Source organism: Cervus elaphus, chromosome 10, assembly GCF_910594005.1.
Source record: "Cervus elaphus chromosome 10, mCerEla1.1, whole genome shotgun sequence".
Classification (NCBI taxonomy): domain Eukaryota; kingdom Metazoa; phylum Chordata; class Mammalia; order Artiodactyla; family Cervidae; genus Cervus; species Cervus elaphus.
In genome coordinates, this window is record NC_057824.1 from 34114205 (window position 1) to 34136649 (window position 22445).

The following is a 22445-nucleotide window of genomic DNA, read 5'->3' on the forward strand; positions in this document are numbered from 1 at the left end:
GAAAAAACCACTGCCAGCCAGCCCCAAGTTACAGGGCTAGGAGAGGGGGGAAGAAAAAGACTTCTTATTTAGGGTGGTTTGGGGGCTGGAGCGGGCAGATGTTTTTAGTAAATCAACTTTTGTATGTTCTTTTTTAACTCTTGAAAATGTCTTTGCTACCAGTGGAGACACTGCAGCTGTCCCCTAGGGCACTGGGGACTGAAAAAGCAGCCTAATGAACCAACATATCTTTCTGAGGTTCTTTTTCTATGTATTATTCTTATTGTTGTTTGTTATGAGATGTAAGAAAATGTATCTTTTCTGCCCTGGAGGGAAAATATTAAGGCTTTGCTCGTCAGCCTTTTCAGGCTGGGCTGAAATCTCAGGCCCACAGAGTCTGTTTCCTGAGTCAGGATGAGGTGGCAAAGAGCAGAGCTGCATGTTAGCTTTCCATGAGGTGTGTATTGTCATGTCTGTCCTAGAGCAAAACCATCTTTCTCAGAGCATTTGGAAGAATGTGTGTGGCGTTTTTTGGTGTGTGTGAGACTGTACATCTCCCAGGCCCTCTTCTGCCGTGGGGGAGGGCCCACACACTGTTTTCTTATCTTTTAATTTCCTTCCTGAAATGCAACTGATTTTGTGGAATACAGCCAAATTACATTCTGAAGCATGTTTTCCACAGTGGGCTTTACAAAACAGGTTTGATTTCTATATGCACACTTTTACTACCTCTAATTCCTGCCTCAGCTTGTGTGGAAGTGGGGGCACCTCAAAGCTTTTACGTGTAAGGGCTGTGGCTTGGAAGGTTGAAGCCCTTCCTCCAAGCAGACATGGACTTTGCATCTCAGTGGCAGCATCCACAATATGACTGAAGTATCCCTTGTACAGTTTTCCTCTGTATTTTCTTAGCATCTGATGTTCTTATGAAGAATCTGCTCCCAGCCCCCATCCTCGGCATTTTCTGCTTGAAGCTTGGCTGATTTTCTTGTCATTTGTAGTAGGATGCTTTCAGCAGCAGTCCCTTGAGATTTGTTTAAGCTGTTGGAGAATGAGAGGGCAAGAACTATAAACACTCATTAATTCCAGTGGTTTCCCCAGGGCCAGGCAATGGCTATCTGTATTTAATGAGTGTTCTCTTTAGAAGGATTTAAAAAAAAAAAAAAGGATTTCAGATTTAACATCAGTGTGATTTCAACTGATGTTTCAAATAGCAAAGAAAACAGACTGCTTTGATCAACCCCAAGTGCTAAAGCAACATCTCTTTGTTTAAAAATCAAAACATTAAAAAAAAAAAAACAGCGTAACATACAAACCAGTTCATTAAGACCGGTCCTTCAGCATGTTAGTGTTAAGTACTGTGCAGTCATGACCCTCTGCATGGATTCGGTTCCAAAGTTAAGAGTGTGCCCTAAAGGAAAAATCAAGCAGAGTCAAAATTACCCTCGAAAAATCCTTTGGATCACCTATAAATGACGGGTACCCCTGTTTTTGTATTTGGATTCCCCATAACCAGTTTCCTCCAAAAGCTGGAACTAATTACCCTTTTGCCATTTGCAAAGATCAAGCAGTTGGCTTGCCTTAAGTCTTGTGTGTTTTAAACCAGTGCATATAGTTAATTTGCACTTGTTAAATGTAGACTAGAAGCAACTTTGCCTTTTCAAAGTTCTCAAGCCTCATTAACTGATGCTTTTGTTGCTGTTGTTAGTTCAACCAGTCTCCTCACTCTCTGAGATTTTATTATGCAAATCATTTATGTTCCCTGGCCACCTGTCTCATTTCTTAGTTGCCTGTCAGTGCTTTTCTGTAACACAGGGATCGGCAACTTTTTTCTAAAGGGCCAGATAGTAAATATTTTAGGCTTTGTGGGCCTTATGGTCTCTGTTGCAACTACTCAGCCTTGCCTTTGTAATGCAGAAACATCGGTGAATGATGCCTAAATGAATGAGTGCAGCTGGTGTTCCAATAAAACTTTATTGACAAAAACAGCCTGCCTGGGCTATAGTTTGCCAGCCCCTGCTCTAATCCTGACTAAGAGTTACTATATTAAACCCTGAAGCTGAGCGTTACCTCAATTTTTCTTCAATCTCTAGTGCTTAAAAACACAGTGCCTCGACACTGACTAAGCACTCAGTAAATTCATAAAAAATGGAGTGTTTGTGGCTCTGGTTCCTCCAGCCTGTCTGGAATGGCTTGGTCACCTGTGCAATTCCACCCATCCATATGGCTTTAATGTCAGCAGGTGGTCCCCTGCTCCTCTAGGAGACTGGAATGGCCTGGATATACTACAGTTAATCAAATGCTTCTTTAAGGACCAGTGAGAGCAAAGTGATCTGCAAGACACAAATACTGCTGAGCCAACAGAACTTATTCCACCTTCAAAAGATAGTTCTGTGCCTTCTAAAACTGGTTAGGGCATCTTCTTTTTCCACAAATGCTGGGCATCCAAAAAGCAAAAAAACCTCAGGACATTCCAGCCCAACTGGGAAGACATCAGAGACTATCTTCAAGTACAAGAAGCAGGTGAAGGTCCAGGAGATTAGCAGAGTCAAGGACAGAATCAGTATCTTCAATCAGTATCTTCACAGATGGAAAATCCAAGGTTCTGAAAGGTAGACTTTCCAAATATCCTGCTGGTGAGAGGCTAAGCTGAAGCCAGGATCTGAGAGCTACTCTTAGAGGATCCTGAGAATAAAATTTAAAATTAAACTGGAGTGAACTGGAGTATAATGTCTCTCAGTTTGGGTATAGGTTTAAAAAGAAAAAAAAGCAGGCTTTATGGATGTAAGTAGGAAAAAAAAAATCCCTAACCCCCAGTGCAGCTGGATGTCCTTATTCCCTCCTCACCTGAGGCCCTGTGGGAATTTATCATCAAATGCAACCTTGATGAATCAAGCCAGGTAATTTACTGTTGTTGCTATTTTAATGACTTCCTTTCCTTTCACCCCAGCACATTTGTCTGCAGTACTAGACATGTTTTACAAATCAACAAAATGTTTACACAAGTATGTGCAGCTTGTGGGGGGGGGAGGGGGAAGGAGACAAAATATGCATATTCTCTGCAATTGTGCCTGTTACTCATTTTTCCTAATCTCTGAGGTAACCATTTAACCTAGACAAGGTAGACACTGGGTGGGACCCAGAGAAGTGGCTTGTATTATAGATTTATTTTTGCATATGTATTAAGTTCAATTTTGCCTTTCCAAATAAAGTGATTTCTTTCTTTCTGGTCTCAAATTCAAGTGTCTTCTGGTAATAGATGAGTGAAGGAGCTGAGTGGAGACAGAGTGGATTGAAGGCCTTAGTCCCACCTGAAAGAAGCAGCTCAGATTCAGCTCCAGATGCTTGTCCCCTGGGGAGTGTGGGCTCAATGTTGCCCTGTTTTCCAGTTTTTCAAGTTGCTGAAAAGTGGATTTTTTAACACAAGTTTTCTCAATTTTTAATATTTCTAATAAATTCTTAACAAAAACCTTCCAGATTTGGCACATATGTTTTGCATTTGCTTTATATAAAGGATGTACCCCTCTCTCTCTCTTTTTTTTTTTTTCTGACCTAGAAAACAAAGAATATTTTTTACCAATAGAGTTGTCATCAATTTAAAAGAAAATGCATGTAAAAGATGTTTTGTGATCTAAAACTTGAAAAAATGTTGCTTATTTGCATGATCATTTGGTTTCAAGCTAATTGCTTCTTAAGAAACTCAATGAGAAGTTCTTTAAAAAATTTTAAGAATATTAAGAAATTTGAACATTAGCATAACTCTACATGGTATATTGAGCACACATTTTTTTAGTCCATTTGCTCGTAAGTCCCAACTAAAATGAGAGGAAAGAAATTTTCTTAATGGCATAAGCCCATGAGGATGAAAAGGAGGAGACATCAACAACAACAAAATACTGGATGCTGGAAAGGAGATAGACTGTGAGTTAGCAGACCCAAGAAAGCTGGATCCTAGGTCAGCTGTAGAGAAATCTGAGAACCAAGTTTTCATCAATGAAGACACCCCCAAAACGATAAGCAATAGGCACCAGGAGCCTCTGGAAGGTGGGAGTGAAATGGTGCTAAAAATGTAGGTTCAGTTGAAAGACTTAAAAGCATCAGACCTCTAGACCCACTCATCTCCCCTGTGTAGCCAGTTAGCCGCTCCTTCATCACCCTGCAGAAGCCTAGGATACCAGCCACAGCAGAGAGTGAGGCTTTGGGGGGCTCCGAGGAGCTCCAGTTCTTTGTGTCTCAGCACAGAAAGAATTCAGTGAGAGGCAAAGTGATAGAAAGTGACATTAAAATAGGATGCCTGTGAGGCTGATAAGCAGGCAGGCAAGAGAATGCCACTCTGAGAACTTAGTGGGCTACAGTTTTATAATCAAAGGAAAAAGCGGGGAGGGGAAAAAGATCACCTTCTTCCTCATTCTTCCATCATCAGCCCCTCCTCCAGGTTGGGCAGAGGAGTTTTCTTATCCCTTCATGGTCAAGCTGGGACTATCATAGCATTATGGAAAAATTATTTCAGGTCTCAGCACAGTGAGGGTCTTTACTTTGAAATGTCACCTTAACGTAAATTACTGCCATTTTTTTTTTTTTAAGATTTGTTTATTTTAAACTATGCTGGGTTTTTGTTGCTGCACGCAGGCTTTCTCTAGTTGTGATGAGCAGGGGCTACTCTTCTTCCTGGTACACCAGCTTCTCATTGTCCTGACTTCTTTTGTTGCAGAGCATAGGTACATAGGCTTCAGTAGTTGGGGCATATGGGCTCAGTGGTTGTGGCTCATGGGCTCTAGACTGTTGGCTCAGTAGTTGGGGTGTTTGGGCCTAGTTGCTCCATGGCATGTGGGATCTTCCCCGACCAGGGATCAAACCTGTGTCCCCTTCATTGGCAGGCACTCTCAACCACTAGACCACCAGGGAAGCCCCAAACGTTTTTTATGTGTGTAGAGGGCATGTCCTAGGGTTCATTAACTTACTGAGCTCCAGTGGGCAGGATGTTGGTCTCATGCACCTGTGGTTTCATTGTTTTGGGGCATGTCTCATACTTCTCCTGCATGGTTTTGTTGCTAAGCAAGCTTGCTTGGTTTTGTGGTTAAGCACACCTACTTTCTTGAGTAATCATTAACTTCCAGGGGTCTCCCCATACTTTTTCTTTACTTACAATTCTCTACTGGGATTAACTGTTTAATTACCTACTCTGTCCACTTACTCTGGCCCTATCAAGGCTCCTCTACTGAAAGGAGGGTTGTGCAAGTTTCTGTATTGTTGTAGGGTGTCCACCAGCCTTCTTTGCCCCTGTGCTCCCAGGCACACTGGCAGCTGACTTTGTCCCTCCTAGTGGAGGGCAGACAACTGGAAAAAGTTCTTGTAAATCTTAGCAGCCTAAGATAAAAGACTTAAACTACTTCCCCCTAACAAAACAGGCTGGCCAGAGCACCTCACCAAAAAAGTCTCATCCATCAAGTCCCACCCACAACCACATAGACAGAAATTCCCAGACAACATGTTAGAGCCCCATTCTTAAACTTGAACAACCAACCCAAAGATCCATATATAAGGAAGGTCTTTCATACAACAAACAGAACCAACAGAAAAGAGCATCTTTGAGGAAACAATATGCCTAGAGAAGAAAACTTTAATAAAAAACTATCAATATCCTTTGATAAAATATTGCATCCATGCAAAAAGAACAAGATGTGATTCTCAGAATTCACACAGTGAAGAGCTCTTGTAAACTGAATACACTTACAGAAATGAGTAACTTAATAGAAGGTCTGGAAAATGCAGTAGAGGATATTTCCCAGGAAGTGAAACAAAAGAACAAAGAGGCTGAAGAATAGGAGAGGAAATCCTAGAAGCCAGAGGAATAGGCATTTTGGGCTGCACAACTATTCCTTAGTAAAACAGTTATAACTGTTGACCATTTTTGCTTTGTGGATAAGTCAGCTAAGAACAGCCTGAGATTATTTATGTGTAACCTTTAAAGGATCTTTCCTTGGCCTTTTAAAATCTGGGGACAGGATTCTAGAATCCTAGTTTCATAGCTAAAAATTTCATATAGGCTTTTAGTAGAAATTAAGCATATGTGTAGATATAGATATCATTTTTACTGAACTATGTTCAGCATGTAGATTAAAATGTAAAGAAGTTTAACTCAGTCCTACCAATATGCAAATCACTTAGAAGTGAGAAATTGCTTTCACTGTAATACAGTGAAGTTTCCAAAAAGATTTGGTTTCTCTTCTATCTTGACATGTTACTGGAAAGAACTGACTCCATCCACATTGGATCTGTTTCTTTGACTTTAACCTTTGCTCCCCATTGCTTTTGTTCACTAAAAGGACACTGTTTATATGAAACGGCCTGCCTCTGGGACCCCTGCCCCTCGGCCGGAATAGTGAACCAAAGTGCCTCTCTTCAGGGCTCTGCCCATCTGTGGATGACTACAGGAAGGAAAAAATTAACACATTCCCTGCCCAAGGCTAGCCATTCCAGGAGATATTTTCAAGATTAATGGTCTTTTACTTTTCTTCCTCACCTCCCTCCATCTCTGTTCTATAAAATAACCTGGCATTCAGACCCCAACAAGATGGTTATTTTGAGACATTAGTTTGCCATCTTCTCAGTTGGCTGACTTCCCGAATAAAGTTGTGTTCCTTGCCTCAATACCTCATCTCCAACTCACTGGCAAGCTTGGACTCGGTAACAGACATACTTATCGGTATTTAAGATCACCAAAAAAAGAAAATATCACTGAAAGGAACTCATAAGTCTGGTTATGACTGGGTGTGGGGTTTTTTTTCCCCTTTTATGAGTCATCTGAGGAATCCATTTGTTTTTCTCCATACACACTTCTCTTTCTTTCTGACTTCATGCACAATTTTAGTTTTCTCAATTATAAATAAAATTAATTCCAAAGAATAATACTAGTAGTATATATTGGAAAAAATAGATGTAGTCTTAATTAAAATAAAACAAAATATAGGATTTCCCTGGCAATACAATGGTTAAGACTGAGCTTCCAATGCCGGGGACAGAAGTTTGATCCCTGGTCAGGGAATTAAACTCCCATGTGGCCTGGCTTAAAAGAAAAAAAGAAGATATTTTAGGAGCCAAAGTTAGAACAGAGACAGTAGAGAGGAGAGAATCCTTTGGGCTACACCAAGCAGCATCAGTTCAGTTCAGTTCAGTGGCTTAGTCATGTCCGACCTCTGCACTGCAGCATGCCAGGCTTCCCTGCCTGGCACCAACTCCTGGAGCTTGCTCAAACTCAGGTCCATTGAGTTGGTGATGCCACCCAACCATCTCGTCCTCTGTCATCCCCTTCTCCTGCCTTCAATCTTTCCCAGCATCAAGGTCTTTTCTAATGAGTCAGCTCTTTGCATCAGGTGGCCAAAGTACTGGAGCTTCAGCTTCAGCATCAGTCCTTCCAATGAATATTCAGGACTGATTTCCTTTAGGACTGACTGATTTGATCTCCATGAGTCCAGGGGACTCTCAAGAGTCTTATCCAGCACCAAAGTTCAGCCATGCAGCTTGCAGGATCTTAGTTCCCTGACCAGAGAGCAAACCCTTGCCCCTGCAGTGGAAGGGTAGAGTCTTAACCACAGGATCACCAGGGACCTGTGAGAATCTTTTTAAAATGTTGAGAACATTTCTTGGGACGGAAGGATGTGTCTCCAGAACAATAGGCCCCATTAAGTATCTAGCACAATGGATAAAATTTAACCTATGCCAAGATTCATCTTCCTGAAATTTCAGAACACTGAAGACAAGGAAAAGACACTGAAAACTTCCAGAAGGAAAGAACAAGTTTCATACAAATGACTGAGAATCAGAATAACATCAGGCAACTCAATAGTAACACTGAAAGTTGGAAGTTGATGCCTTTTAAATTGTGGGGAAAATATTCTTTAATGGAGAATCATATGCCCAAATTATTAAGCAAGCATAAGGGTGAAATAATGATAATTTCAGACATGTAAATTCTCAAAAAGGTAATCTCTTGAGTACTCTTTCTCCAGAAGACACTGGAAGAGTTGTTCTATCAAAAGAGAGCCACTATGGGGGAAATAAGAAAGGCATGGGTTCCAACCTAAGAATGAGGCAAAGTCAGTCTCTACATGAGGGTGAAGGGCCAGAGTTTAGGGCATCTCTCAGGAGGCTGTGGGAGAAATGTCTTCAAAAAGTTGAAGTGATAGAGCGCCTCTTGATTCTGTCTGTGTGACAAGAATGGACTGTTTGCAGTTGAGTTAGGGATGAATTCATAGAAAGGTAAGTTTTTTAAAGACAGTTATTAAGTAAAGAATAAGATAAACAATATTTTCCAGAAGAGGAAAAATAATCATAGTTGAGAACACAGTTAAGCTTAAGCTTAGTGAGTAGCATTTACTGATTATTGTTCAAATGAAATTATAGTATCATTCTTTCAGGAGGGTTGAGATGTTTGTGATGGCGGAAGTCAGGTGATTAAGGTTAAATTCTTATCTTCCTTAGTAGGAAGTCAATAGGAAATGCCTAAAACAGAAAAAAAGAAAGCAGCAATACAAGTACATTGTTTAGACATATGGAGATAAACACCACAAGAATCAGCTAAAAGTTGAAAGTGGTTGCCTGGAGTGGAAGGGGTAGGCATACTATTCATTTTGATAACATGCCTATAGAATTAATATCATATACAACTTTGATAAAATCATCAAAGTAAGAATTTATGCCATGAAATTAAAAGATGCTTGCTCCTTGGAAGGAAAGTTATAACCAACCTAGACAGCATATTAAAAAGCAGAGACATTACTTTGCCAACAAAGGTCCGTCTAGTCAAAGCTATGGTTTTTCCAGTGGTCATGTATGGATGTGATAGTTGGACTATGAAGAAAGCTGAGCACCGAAGAATTAATGCTTTTGAACTGTGGTGTTGGAGAAGATTCTTGAGAGTCCCTTGAACTGCAAGGAGATTCAACCAGTCCATCCTAAAGGGGATCAGTCCTGAATACTCGTTGGAAGGACTGATGTTGAAGCTGAAACTCCAATACTTTGGCCACCTGATGCGAAGAACTGACTCATTTGAAAAGACCCTGATTCTGGAAAGATTGAAGGCAGAAGGAGGAGGAGACGACAGAGGACGAGATGGTTGAATGGCATCACCGACTCAATTGACATGAGTTTGAGTAAACTCTGGGAGTTGGTGATGGACAGGGAGGCCTGGTGGACTGCAGTCCATGGGGTCACAAAGAGTCAGACACAACTGAATGGCTGAACTGAACTGAACTGAAGAATTTATTATTTTTTATACACACATTTACTTTTCGGTGTTTAATTTTTCACTAGCTTGTGTCCTAGCTCCTCAATGAAATGGTAAGATGAGTCATGAGAAAGGTCATGTGTTATACTACCTTGAGTCTTACATAGCCTCAAGCAAGCTATCTTTCCTTTAGTAAATTTGATGTTTCCTTCATTGTGGCTTGTCCAGATGTGAATGGTGTCATAGTCTAATATTCCATGAAGGTTTTCAGGTGTTCTGATGCTGTGATATTTTTGGAGTAACACAGCTTCCTGTTGCATTTTATGTCTGTTCCTCTTTTCCCTACGCTGTTAGAAAACTGATATAATCTATCAGTTATGTTGACTTCTATCTCTAATGCCTGATCACATAGGCTAGAGCCCCCATGGAGAAGGAAATGGCAACCCACTCCAGTACTCTTGCCTAGAAAATTCCATGGATGGAGGCGCCTTGTAGGCTATAGTCCATGGGGTCGCAAAGAGTTGGACACAACTGAGCAACTTCACTTTCTCTTTCTATAGTTCCTTTTGGAGAAGGAAATGGTGACCCACTCCAGTGTTCTTGCCTGGAGAATCCCATGGACAGAGGGGCCTGGTGGGCTACAGTCTATGGCGTTGCAAAGAGTCAGACACGACTAAGCAACTAACACACACACAGAGCCTGCATTCAGTAGGCTTTCAGTGATGGCCTCTGGTGGTTACTAGATGTCGCCTGGGCTAAACTAAACTGCATTTTCCAAAATTCCCTTCCCACCATGTCCAGTGAAGAGAAACCACAAGAGAAATTTGCAGGAGGCATTAGCCCTGTTTCCTCTCTGGAGACTGATGGCATGCAGAACTCAGAGTAAGAATTTAAAATGTTTACTAACTAAGATAAAAATGCTAAATTAAACTTGCTAAGTTAAAAATGCATCATGATAATTTATGTATTGAACACCCACTACTATGTTTTGTTGAATATTAAGACACCATTGATCTTAAGATGCACAATTATTTTCTGTATTAATAAGAAAAAAAACACTGAAAATAAACTGTATGCCATGGATCATAAGATGCAGGCCAATTTTAGAGATATTAAAATGTGGGAAAAAAAAAACGTGTCTTAGAAATAATGATACATGGCCTGTCAGACATTGGGCTGGACATACACAGTCACCTCTAACCTTGCAACCACCTTCAGTATTACTATGAACATTTTACAGATGAGAAAAATGAGGCTTAAAGGTATGACACAGCAAAAACATTTGATAAGAATGTTTCCATTCATCAGGAAGGAAAGTTAGAGGTTTGAAGCTCAAATATCATCATAGTTCCAGCAGAAATGATGTCACCTGCAGCTGCTGCTGCTGCCTTATTCCTATGACCTCCAGCATGGGACAGAGGAGTGCGTTCGTAAAGCTGAAATTTAAAGGTATTGGAGGGAGGGTGCCAGCAGTAGTGAAGTCTTCAGCTTAACTTGACTCAATACAGGAAGCCTCTCCCAGGTCTCTCAGTTTGGGTGGACCTTCAAGTGGTCAAGGTGTAAGATGACTGCCTGTCCCAGTCTGCCAAGGAGAGTCCTAGTTCATGCCTGTGTCCCAGTTTTCCTTCTAATTAAGCATTTGTTCTAGACAGAAATGCTCTGATCACCCTGCATGCAACTAAAGTGTCTCCTCTGCAAAAACAGGGTTCCTCTTGGGGAGGCCTAGGTGATTGGGGGATCCTTAGTTGCAGGTAATAGAAATTACCACCAACCAACATTAGCAAAGCTTTTTTTTTTTTTTTTTGTTTGAGAAGGAGGTAACGTACACTTTGGAAGGTAAAAGGGAATTAATCAGGCCTCAGAAAGGAGGTCCCAGGGCAAGTTTGGGGAGCTAGCAGGAGGTAACAGTCTAAAAGTTTCCTTCCCAGGCCCACTAGTGAGCTAAATTGGCTCTAGTATCCAGATTCAGATTTCCAGGATGAAGCATCTGATCGGCCTAATTTGGACTGGTGCCTTGATTGACAGTTCCTTCAAGACCACAGGGAGGAGCTGGGGAGGGATAAATTGGGAGCTCAGATTTGACATATACACACTATCATATATAAAATAGGTAACTAATAAGAACCTACTGTATGGCACAGGGCACTCTATTCAATACTCTGTAATGACCTATAAGGGAAAAGGATCTAAAAAGGAGTGAATATATGTATCACTGATTCACTTTTCTGTACAGCAGAAAGTAACACAACATTGTAAATCAACTATACTCCAATAAAAATTAACTGAAAAAAAGACCACAGGGAGGAGTGTTTCCTCAAAGGAAAATCAGTACTGGAAACAGAAGTGTGGGGGAAGGATTCTGGGAAGGCAAAAACAACACATTCCCGCCCAGAGAGAGTATTCCCTTTGGGGAGGAAGAAGAAAAGGGCCCTGAAGAATAGAGGAAAATGTTAAAAAAAAACAAACAAAAACTTTTCAGACGGTTTTGTTGCAAGCCTACGCTAAAATTTTATTACAGTCTTCCTGGAAGTGTAAATCCTCAGGGAGACTAGTTCAAAGATCCATATTTGGTAGGGACATTTAAAAAAATTTACCTTTTATTACAGTACCACCTACATAGAGTAAAGTGTAAGCTTGATGAATTTTAGAACATTTGCAGCACTCTAGAAAGCTCCCTCAGAGACACGCCCCCCACCTCTGGCATTACATCCCACTCCAACTCACACAAGGGTGACCATTCTTCTGACTTCTATTCTGGTAGAGACAATTTTATAGGACAAGAGAATGATTGCATAATCATTGTCAGATTCAGGAGGATGGGGTGGGGATGTTTCATTAAAGTTCACTACTCTCTTGACTGGCAAACAGTCAACTGGTGGATGGGTAGAAAACTAGTTTCCCAGTACAAATTTTAATGCTAGTAAATTTCATAAGAAAAATGGTTAAGTATTTTATTGGGAATGTTCATTTCTTTCCAGAAGGAGGTTCATGCAGTACGGTTTGGTCTCAGACCGGGTTTGGGATGAATTTCCTTTTGCAGGGGCAAGGGAGTGAAGACTGCTGGGGATCCGGGATTAAGCCCCCATGTCCATCTCCGCCGCCCCCAGCCGAGGGGCTGTGATCTGAAGATAGACACCCCTTACCTGACAGTCTCTAGACTGGGGGTGGGGGCCAGAGGCAATGTTTCATCTCTGGGGTTTGCCCTCTGTCCCATCCACCTGCCCCATTAGCCAAGGGACAGAGCAGACACACCAAAAGGACAGTGGGGGTTTAGCCCCTTCCTCTCTCCCCTTAGATAAAGCTGCTGGGACCCAGCGGGTTCCGAGCTCCGGTGTGGCATTCTGCTTCACCTGCTTATTAGTTTCACATCTGACAGTCACAAGACAGCCGTGTGATGGCACCTCAGGTCTGCAAGAAACGCCCAAAGGAGGCCCTGGGCTCTGCCTTCCAGGATCAGCTGGCATTCCTGTTAGCCATCCTGTTTAGTAAATATTGGTAGGGACGGATGTGAATTGCTGCAGAATCTTCTGGTGGAAATATGTTTACCTGTGTTTGAGTCCTTTCCACACTAGGGGGCGGCTCATTTGTTAAAGTTAACAGATAACCCTATCTTTAGCAGAAAAGAGGAATTTATTATAATGATAAAGGGATAGTCTGCAAGAATGTGAATGCCACTGGGCCCTGGAAAAGTCTTAAGCTGGGAGCCACAAAACCATCAGAATTTCTCTGTGACTCCCTACTCTTCCTCTCATTTTATCATTATTTTTCCATTCACTGGCTTTCTCTTCTTCTCCAGTCCATCTCACAGAATCTGGCCACCCCAAATCCCAGTTCCAGTCAGTCGGTCTCAGAGACTGACCCCAACACTTAGTACAGTCAAAATAACAAATCAGGAACTCACCACATCTCATGATTGGTCTGACCTCTGTCCTGTGTTTACCATAGAGCCCACTGGCCATGGTGTGCAGAAGGTGACCGCCAGAGACCCAGTCTCTGGACTGGTCAGGCAATTACTAGAAAAGTAGTATCAGGCAGAGATTCCAGCAATTATTCTTCATTATAGGGATATTTCCTTTTGGAAAATCCAGCACATAACTCACAAACAAATATAGTTCCCCCTGGTACTAAAACACATCAGCAGGTCAATGTTTTTCTTGATTGCAAGGACTATTCCTCACTTGGTTTTGATCCTCTCACAGTGCCTGGCTGAGAGAGATGGCTGCTTCTGTGTTTATTAAAGATTGCTTTAAAAGTAACAAACTCTCCCAGTACAATGAAAATCTTTGTACGTCAATACTTATTTTAAAGGTAGATGGAGAAAAAAAATATCCATTAAGGAGGAATTGAAGAGACGGAGGAATATGGAATGCCCAAATATCAGGGTGTGTGCCAACTGGATATTAACCAGAAACTTGACTATAACAACTTAATATAAACCACTTAAATGTCCATCTTCATAGCATGGAATAAATTAGATCCATATGTATCATAATAAATAAAAAATGTAATATTGGAGTAGAAAAGCAAGTTGCAGAATAATATTGGTACAATGTAGTAAGGATTATGTAAATAAAAAGCAAGATCACACTATATATTCTTTTTTTTCTTTTAGATCACACTATATATTCTTAATGGATTTTTAAAAGGATCACATTCACACTTTTAATAAAAAGCATATACATAAGACAAGAATTGGAAGTAAAATGCCATGATATTACGTAGTGGGAATATGGATGATTTTTTTTGGTACTTTTTCTATATTTTAAAATATCTACATATATATCAATATGGATAGATACCCCAAAAAATAGGTGAAAAAAGTCAGTTGCAATAAATACTACTAGTATGATTAATATTTATATTTATGTAAAATCCATAACAATAAAAACAAAACACCTATTTCTATGGATATATCTATCCATATGAATATATCCATATATATTCACCTAAATTCACAGTAGATGATCCAGAAGGACATGCAGTATACTAAGCTGTATAATGGTTATCCCTGCGGAAGGAACTTAGATACCAAAGGTAAAAGAACATTAGTACTTTATCTACAAAGTTTTCATATTTTGCAATAATTCACATATTATCTGTGTAACTAAAAATTAAAACATAATTTTAGAGAAAACTGCCGACACCAGTCCACGGGTTTGGCTTTCGGAACCCCTGGTGCGGGTTACTGTTGGAATCCATCATTTACTCCGGCGTGGTTAACCTGCTTAAAGTGTTAAACGTTCTACTCAGAAAACAGATTCTTAAACTGCGTTTCGTTCTAAGTCCTGTTTGGAAGAAGTGTGGGTCTAACTATTGGAGCAAATATTTCCTTTTTAGTAGTCGACACGTTCTAAAACAGTTCTATAGAGACGAAGTAAAACGTATATCAAAGAAACAGAAGTGTACTTGCCTGTAAATGTATTAAACAGCCTCCTGGAAAGCCCCACTTACAGCTAGGTAGCGTGGCCGAGCGGTCTAAGGCGCTGGATTAAGGCTCCAGTCTCTTCGGGGGCGTGGGTTCGAATCCCACCGCTGCCAGAGTCAGCATTTTGCCCCTTGCTACCTCCTCGCGGGCTGTTTTCAGCTGTTTTGCGACTGCATCAGCGCCCCCTGCTGCCAGGCCAGGGCTGGCCGCCCGCATGAATGGAGCGGCAGAGGGGGCGGGTCCGCGGGCGCCGGGGCGGGGCATTGTGGGTAAAAGGAAGAGCGAGGGCCCGCCCCGCTCGCTCCCCCCACGTGTCCGCCCGAGTTTCTCCACCGGCAACATGGCCGCTGCCTGAGAGGAGAGTCTGGCCACTGCCGCCTCTGCAGCCCGCGGGTACCTGGGCCGTTGCTACCGCCCGCGCGCGGGCCCCGCGGAGAGGTGAGTGCCGTCCTGGCAGTGCTCACCCGGGCTGGAGCCGGGCCGTACTCACGAGGTGGGCCTGGGCGGGGCTGCTGAGTAGGCCGGGAGGCCCGCGCCGCGCGGTGCCCAGGGGCCGGGGGCCTCTTGGGACTCCGGCGGGAAGGACGGGCAGCCTGCCCCAGGAGACCCGGGCCGGACGCAGGCTCCGACCTCGCCTCGGCCCCGCCAGTCGGTGACGCCAAGGCCGAGGCTACCGGCGGTGACTCAGGGTCCCGCCGCCTTGCCCCACCCGGCTCAGGCGGGCCTCCTGCGGGAGCACCTGTCCGAAGGCAGCCGGTGTCCTGCCGGCGTGGCGGCTCGTGGCAGTGGCTGCGTGGTGGGCGTGAGAAGGGGGCCTGACCACCCGCGAGGGAGGCGAAACCCATTGGACAGTGTGGCGCGGGGCAGGCGGCCCGCCCCGATGGGCAGGGGGAGGGTGTCCGGGGCCCCCTCCTCGCCGCCGAACCGGATCAGCTCGCGTCCGGCTAGGCCTGGAATTCTCCATTCATTTATTCCAGCCACCCTTCAGTGCTATTTGGGAGCCAGCGACGTGCGGCCGATGGGGCCCTGAAGGTTTGATCAGACGAGGTGTCAGTAAGCACGTCAAGTAAACCAGTAAATAAAAAAGGTCGTTTTGTTCTGTTAGCTTTAGAATCATTGGGGGGCAGAAAAAGGAGATCTTAAAGCAGTTGTCACAGTTTTCTTCAGCTGTGAATTGGGGATAAGAGGATTCCCGCACCTCCTGGGGTTGTGATGAGGGCTGAGTAAGGTAAGATGGGAGAAGCTCCAGGTTGCAGCGTTTGTTTCGTGGCTATGTCTCCTGCCCTTTTATATTGGAAGAAAACATTGTGCCGAGTAAGTAAGAAACCTTCCCAGGGATTACGTTTCTACTTTACTTAATTCTTCACAGTTCTCTGAGGTCGGTGCTTTTGTTTATCCCCATTTTTGGGGTGAAAATAGTGAAGATCAAATGTTGCTCAAGGGGCTAGGGGTACCAGATAGCAGACCTGGGATTTGAACCTGTGCAGTTTCATTCCAGAGTCCAGGCTTTTACCCACTACACCATCCTGCCTTCCACTAAAGAATCTGGCAGCACAGTCGTTAAGAATGAGAATAAGGCTATTTGACATCAGCTAGACCTAGGTTTGTGGCTTAGCTCTGCCTTTCTCTGGCACTGTGACCCTGGGTAAGTTACTCTCTGAACTTGAGTTTCCTCTTTTGTTAATTGGGGATGATATCAATACATCCTTATAGAGCTTCCGAACAGATTACATGAGGATGAATATATTAAGTCCTTAGAGAAGGGAGGGTCTTATGAGTTAAGAATTAATTCTTTTTGCCTCTAGGCCACCTCTCCCTTTCATTGAGGTGGAAACTGGAGTGACTCAAAAAGGGGAGATGCCTTGTAGAAGGGGCACACGGCCAATAAGAATCCAGGCTTTGAGACTGTTTACCCTGGGCCCCTCACCCCTTCATTCAGTTTCGTGTTGTCTCTCTCTGCCCAGTAGCTGGAGACTGCTTTTCTGTTTGCCTCTGTTTTTCTGATTGGCCTACAGGTTAGATTCCTGCGTGACCCAGCTATGGCCTTCAGGCATCTCCTCTGCTCTGGACCCTCCCTTAGATTTTATCTTGTCCCCTTTCCATTTGTTGAACAGCCCCCTGGTGGGGATGTTTTCTGTGCCCAGTGCCTCAGAGCCACTGCCACAGAGTACCTTTGTGGTCACAGGAAACCCTGTTGAGGTCAAGGTGGTCACTGCTGCCTTGTGGTGGCCTGGAAGTACAGACCACACCCCTGTCCTTGAGTGTCCAGGAGGCCCAAACCGTGAGGCTGCTAGTCTCTGGATGGGGCTGAGTTATGGGTAAAGGGTCTGTCACTGCCTGATCTCATGCACTCATTTACTCAGTTTTTCTTTATACTATATTGTTTCCTTCACTGTTCTAGATATTGGGAGAACAGCTTGAATTTTTAAAAAGATAATAATGCCCATATCAACTCCACAAAGTAAATTAAATCATCTGTTTTATGGTTGAAGCAATCTGAGAGCACTCATGGAGCATATATTCTAGTGCAGAAGACAGGAAGGAAAGAAAGGAAAGTCACTCAGTTGTGTCCGACTCTTTGCGACCCCTGGACTGGAGCCTACCAGGCTCCTCCATCCATGGAATTTTCCAAGCAAGAGTACTGGAGTGGGTTGCCAGACAGACAACACATAAGCAAATAGACTAACTAGGTAATTCCAAGTTATGATAAGAACCATGAAAGAAATAAAACAGGGCTTTGGTAGTGACTGGAACCGGGTCGGGGGTGGGGGCCTTTAAGGTGAATGGTCAGGGAAACTTGTCTATTCTTGGAGGGGGTGGGGATGGTGATATCTAGTGAAAAGGAGCCAGCCTTTTTTGAAAAGACCTGAGGAAAATAGATGATGTGCAAAGTTCCTGAGACTGGCTGGGGCTTAGCTTGTTGGAGGCCCAGCAAGATCATATGGGACCCTGGGGCCATGGAAAGAAATTTGGATAAACTTTGTGACAGTTGAAGAGTTTTGAGTGGGGGAATGATAGCTTTCCTTCCAAGGAGCAAGGGTCTTCGAATTTCATGGCTGCAGTCACCATCCTCAGTGATTTTGGAGCCCAAGAAAAGAAAATCTATCACTGCTTCCACTTTTTCACCTTCTGTTTGCCAGGAAGTGATGGGACCAGATGCCATGATCATTTTTTAAATATTGAGTTTTAAGCCAACTTTTTCATTCTCTTTCACCCTCATCAAGAAAGAAGCTCGTTAGTTCCTTTTCACTTTCTGCCATTAGAGTGGTATCGTCTGTGTATCTGAAGCTGTACTATTTCTGCCTGCAGTCTTGATTCCAGCTTGTGATTCATCCAGCCCGGCATTTTGTATGATGTACTCTGCATAGAAGTTAAATAAATAGAGTGACAATATACAGCCTTAACGTACTCCTCTCCCAATTTTGAACCAGTCAGTTGTTCCTTGTGAGGTTCTAACTGTTGCTTCTTGTTCTGTATACAGGCGTCTCAGGAGACAGGTAAGGTGGTCTGGTATTTCCATCTCTAAGAGTTTTCCACAGTTTGTTGCGATCCACACAATCAAAGGCTTTAGCGTAGTTAATGAAGCAGTAGTAGTAGATGTTCTTCTGGAATTCCCTTGCTTTCTCTATTATCCAACGAATGTTGGCAGTTTGGCCTCTGGTTGCGGTTCTGGGGGTACAGCGAGGGACGCAATAGATGGAAATCTCTGCCTTCTTGTAGTTTACCGCTGAGTGGGGGTGGGGTGGGTATGGATGATAAATCCAAAGCTGTGGACGGTCACATGGTGATACAGGCTGTGGAGAAAACCAGAGAGGGAAGGAACTGGCTGGGAGGGTATTGTGGTTTTAATTGGGTGGACAGAGAAAGCCTCAGCAATGAGGTAGAATCTGAGCAAAAACTTGAAAGAGGTGAAGGAGGGAGCTGTGAGGTTATGGGGGCGAGTGGAGCAGTGAGAGAGACCCAGAGGTGGGATTGGGGAAGGGAGGGAGACCTGTGGAAGATGAGGTCCGAAAGGAAGAGGGTCGGGGAGGGGTTGTTTAGGGCCTCACATGGGATGGAAACGATGTTGGCTTTTATTTCTGGTGATATGGGGAGACTTTTAAGGGGGAGGAGTGCTATGACCGCTAGATATGGGTTCAAGGTGGAAGCAGGGAGGCCAGTTAGGAGGCTGCTGCTCTAAGGCAGCAGGAGATGGAGGTGGCAGTGGGAGTGGCCAGATTCTTGACATACTTTGAAAGTAGAACTTACAGGATTTGCTGGTGTGGGATGAGAGGAAGAGAAATATCCAGAGTGATGCCAGTGCTTTGGTCTGAGCCTTCTTGGTGTCTGGAATGTGTATCTGGAGTAAACAAGATGACTTTGCATGGTGGCTAGGACAGGGGCCTAGATGCCATTGAGTCCCATGGTGGAAGTACTCTTTTAAATATTAAAGCATCCCAGTGTTAAGTAGATTAGGCAAAAATTGAGCTGGGCTTACCAAAAGGAGAGGTCTGGGAAAGGCTGAGATCAGAGGCTGCCCAGGTGCCTTATTTGTTTATTTTGGTCTACCCGAGGTCTTTGTTGCTGCCTGCTGGCTTTGTCTACTTGTGGCTGGTAGAAGCTGCTTTCTAGTTGCAGCGCACGGGCGAGGCCTCTCTTGCAGAGCACTAGCTCTGGGGTATGTGGGTTTCAGTAGTTCCTGGTGTTCGGGCTCAGTTGCCTCTTGGCACGTGGGACCTTAGTTCCCACAGCAGGGATGGAACCCATGTCCCCTGCACTGGCAGGCAGTTTCTTAACCACTGGACCACCCGGAAAGTCTGCCTAGATGCCTTTCTAACTGAGCAACTCCTTCCTTTAGGAATGTGAAGGTGAATTATAGTCAGACCTGCATGTTATGGATTCAGCTAACCTCAGAAACTACATTTGCCTTGCCCTTGGCAACTATTTACATAGTATTTACATTGTATTTATGAGTATTTACATTGTATTAGGTATTATAAGTAACCTAGAGGTGATTTAGAGCTTCCCTGGTGACTCAGCTGGTATAGAATCCACCCGCCTTGCGGGAGACCTGGATTCCATCCCTGGATTGGGAAGATCCTCTGGAGGTGCGCATGGCAACCCACTCCTGTATTCTTGCCTGGAGAATCCCCATGGACAGAAGAGCCTGGTGGGCTACAGTCCATGGGGTTGCAAAGAGTTGGACACGACTGAGCGACTTAGCACAGAGAATATTTAAAGTATAGGATATGCTTAGGTTATATCCAAGTGCTCTGCCATCTTCTGTAAGGTATTCCCCCCACACACCACCCCCCACCCCTTCCCCAACTGATACTGAGGGATAGTGTACTCACCCTCCACCACGGAGACCTGCCTTCTCTCCTCCAGGTACCCGAAGTGCCTCCTGTTGCCTGGAGTCCCTCTTCCCCTCTGCTATCCTGGCTTGTCCAAATCCTTCTGTCCTTTAAGACCCAGCCCAAACTCCCCTTCCCTCCCCTGAACTCCCCGAACTGTAACTGCAACCTGAAGTTGAATGGTGTTGATGTCTTCTTGGGTCCTCTTGCTTCCTGTGTGGCTTTGGTAAAACACAAAATAGTGTCTGAGTTTCAGTCTCCTTGTTATTAAACAGGGACAGGTGAGAGAAGAGTATGCATGTGAAGAGGGTCATTTTTAGACATAGACACACACACACACACACACACACACGGAAAAATCACAGAAAGGAGGTCATCTCACTGGGGGTTGGGTTTAAAGTCAGCTGAAAGTCAGCTATCAGAGACGGAGTCACCCTGGGATCCTGGCCTTGGGACTGTCTGCCCTTCCTGCTGCACGTCGGGCTCTCCTCTAAAGGTTCCCCACGGCCCCCAATTACTTTCTGAGTGTTTTCTTCGTGGCTGTGGACCAGCCAGCCACCATCCTCCTGCCTGGCGGTGAATTCTTCTTTGTCAGTAGTCAGAAAACCCCTGAGGCTAGTCATTTGTTCTTTCCCATGGATGTAACCCACATGTGATGTCTTGGGTCCACCTGTTTGCACCCACTGCTTGGTGGTTTCTGCCTGCTTTTTTTGTTGTTGTTACTTTTTATTTTTTTGACTGATGGGGTATATCAGCCAAAATGATGTGGGCTGTCCACTTTTGACTCCATGAGAGATATAAGAATAAGATCTGTTTCTGATTGCCTCAGGTTTCTCTCTCTCGGAGCAGGACTGGTTACAGAATGGGTGTGCAGGTGTGTTGGCTGAATGACTGGCAGACCTCTCGCTCTCCTTGCAGATCGAGTCTGAGGACCACGTGGCTGGCTCCCCCCTAGTATGGCCAATGAAGAGGATGACCCAGTCGTACAGGAGGTAACTGCCGGGGCGGGGTCCCTTCCATCCATCCTCAGGCCAGCCAAGGACCTAGTGGCTTCCTCTCTACCTGGAACCCTCTTCCTTGTACCTGCCTGGCTGACCCCCTCACTGCCTTTAGGTGTCTGATCCGGCATCACCTTGTCGGAGAGGATTCCCTGACCAGCCTGCATCACGTGACGTTCTCGTGCACGCCCTCCCTAGCCCTTTACTTTGGCCATGCCTTGCATTTGGCCACAGCACCTCTCAACCCCTACACATAAGTCTTCTTCCGCTAGAGTGTAAGCCTCTTCAGGGCGGGGATTTTGTTCTGTTCACCACTGTGTCTGCAAAGCCAAGTTCAGTGCCTGGCAACTAATACTCAGTGACTGTTGGATGCATGGGCTTACCCAGATTCCGTCATTTAGCAGTTGTTCACTGAATCCATCATGTGCTGGGGGCTTTGACAGCAGTGAGCCAGGCAGTGCTCCCTCCCGTGGGAAGCTGAGGGTCTGTAAGACTGATAAGGAAGGGGTGGTTCCAGGGTCAGCCCAGACTCAGACACATCCTAGAGCCACTGGGCCTTTGCACATGCTGTTTCCTCCACGTGCCTGATGAGCCTTCACTCATCCTTAAGGCCTGGAGGTGGGAGAGATCATGGTTCATAGGAAGAGCTAGGAAGCTGGAAGGTAAACTGCAAGGTGCAGCAGAGGCAGTGAGCGTTGAAAAGAAAGTAGGGCCAGTCAGACCACCTTAAGACAGGCCAACCCAGGACAGGAGGTGGAGGGCACAGGGAGGAGGCCCTCCCCCGCCCCTTTCTCATCAGAAAAGCATTTCATTGGTCCCTCTAGGGTGCATCTGATCTGGGCACCCTCGGGCAATACATTTTTATTGGGGTATAGTGAGCCTGGGTGGAGGACTTGTACCCAGGTTGGAGATTCGGTTCCCTTTGTTTTTAGCAAAGGTTGAGCTATTTCTTCTTCCCCCAGACTGCCTCAGGGCCACTATCCCTGAAATCTGAGGAGCAAGCATGTGCCCGGGGCAGGTTGGGCATTGAGTTCTGTCTCCCAGTTAAGTCTTCTTCTCTTGTTCCCAGATCGACGTGTACTTGGCCAAAAGTCTGGCAGAGAAGCTCTATCTGTTTCAGGTAATTATGAGACATAAAGGTAAGGGGGCAGGGGGAGTCACAGTAAGTGATAGACAAGGAACAATGTGAAACCTCCAGTCGCTTAGAATTCTTGGCACAGAGGGTGTGCTCAGACAGTCTCTTTGCTTTCATGGATGGGTCAGTAGTAGTCTTTAATTTCAAAGATGGGAAAACCAAGACTACCCTAAGAGAACAGTGTATCGGATGAAGCTTGGGCCCTGGGGACAGCCTACTAGCAGGGAGGCTCAGTTGTGAGTCCTTGGGCAAGTTTCTTAAAAAAAAAAAAAAAAAGGTCTGTGCCTCAGTTTCTGCAGTTGCACAGTGGTGATAGTAATAATGCCTGCCTGATAGGGTCCTCATGGGAATC

The 22445-nt window shown here is 44.4% G+C and overlaps 1 protein-coding gene and 1 non-coding gene across 4 annotated transcripts in view; both read left to right on the forward strand.

The window, feature by feature from the left end:
• The first annotated feature begins 14658 nt into the window (after positions 1 to 14658).
• TRNAL-AAG lies at positions 14659 to 14740 on the forward strand. The gene has a single exon. It is a non-coding gene; the product is annotated as a tRNA-Leu (tRNA).
• Positions 14741 to 14923: 183 nt separating this feature from the next.
• Positions 14924 to 22445, forward strand: part of POLR3E (RNA polymerase III subunit E) — a 30994-nt gene continuing 23472 nt past the window's right edge. For 2 of the 3 annotated variants that reach the window (XM_043914499.1, XM_043914497.1), the window contains exons 1-3: positions 14924 to 15065; positions 20879 to 20952; positions 22028 to 22078. In XM_043914499.1, the coding sequence (XP_043770434.1) occupies positions 20917 to 20952; positions 22028 to 22078 (87 nt within the window). In that variant the 5' untranslated portion in view covers positions 14924 to 15065; positions 20879 to 20916. Of the gene's footprint in view, positions 15066 to 20821; positions 20953 to 22027; positions 22079 to 22445 lie in introns of all 3 variants that reach the window. The other variant, XM_043914498.1, reaches the window with a different exon arrangement.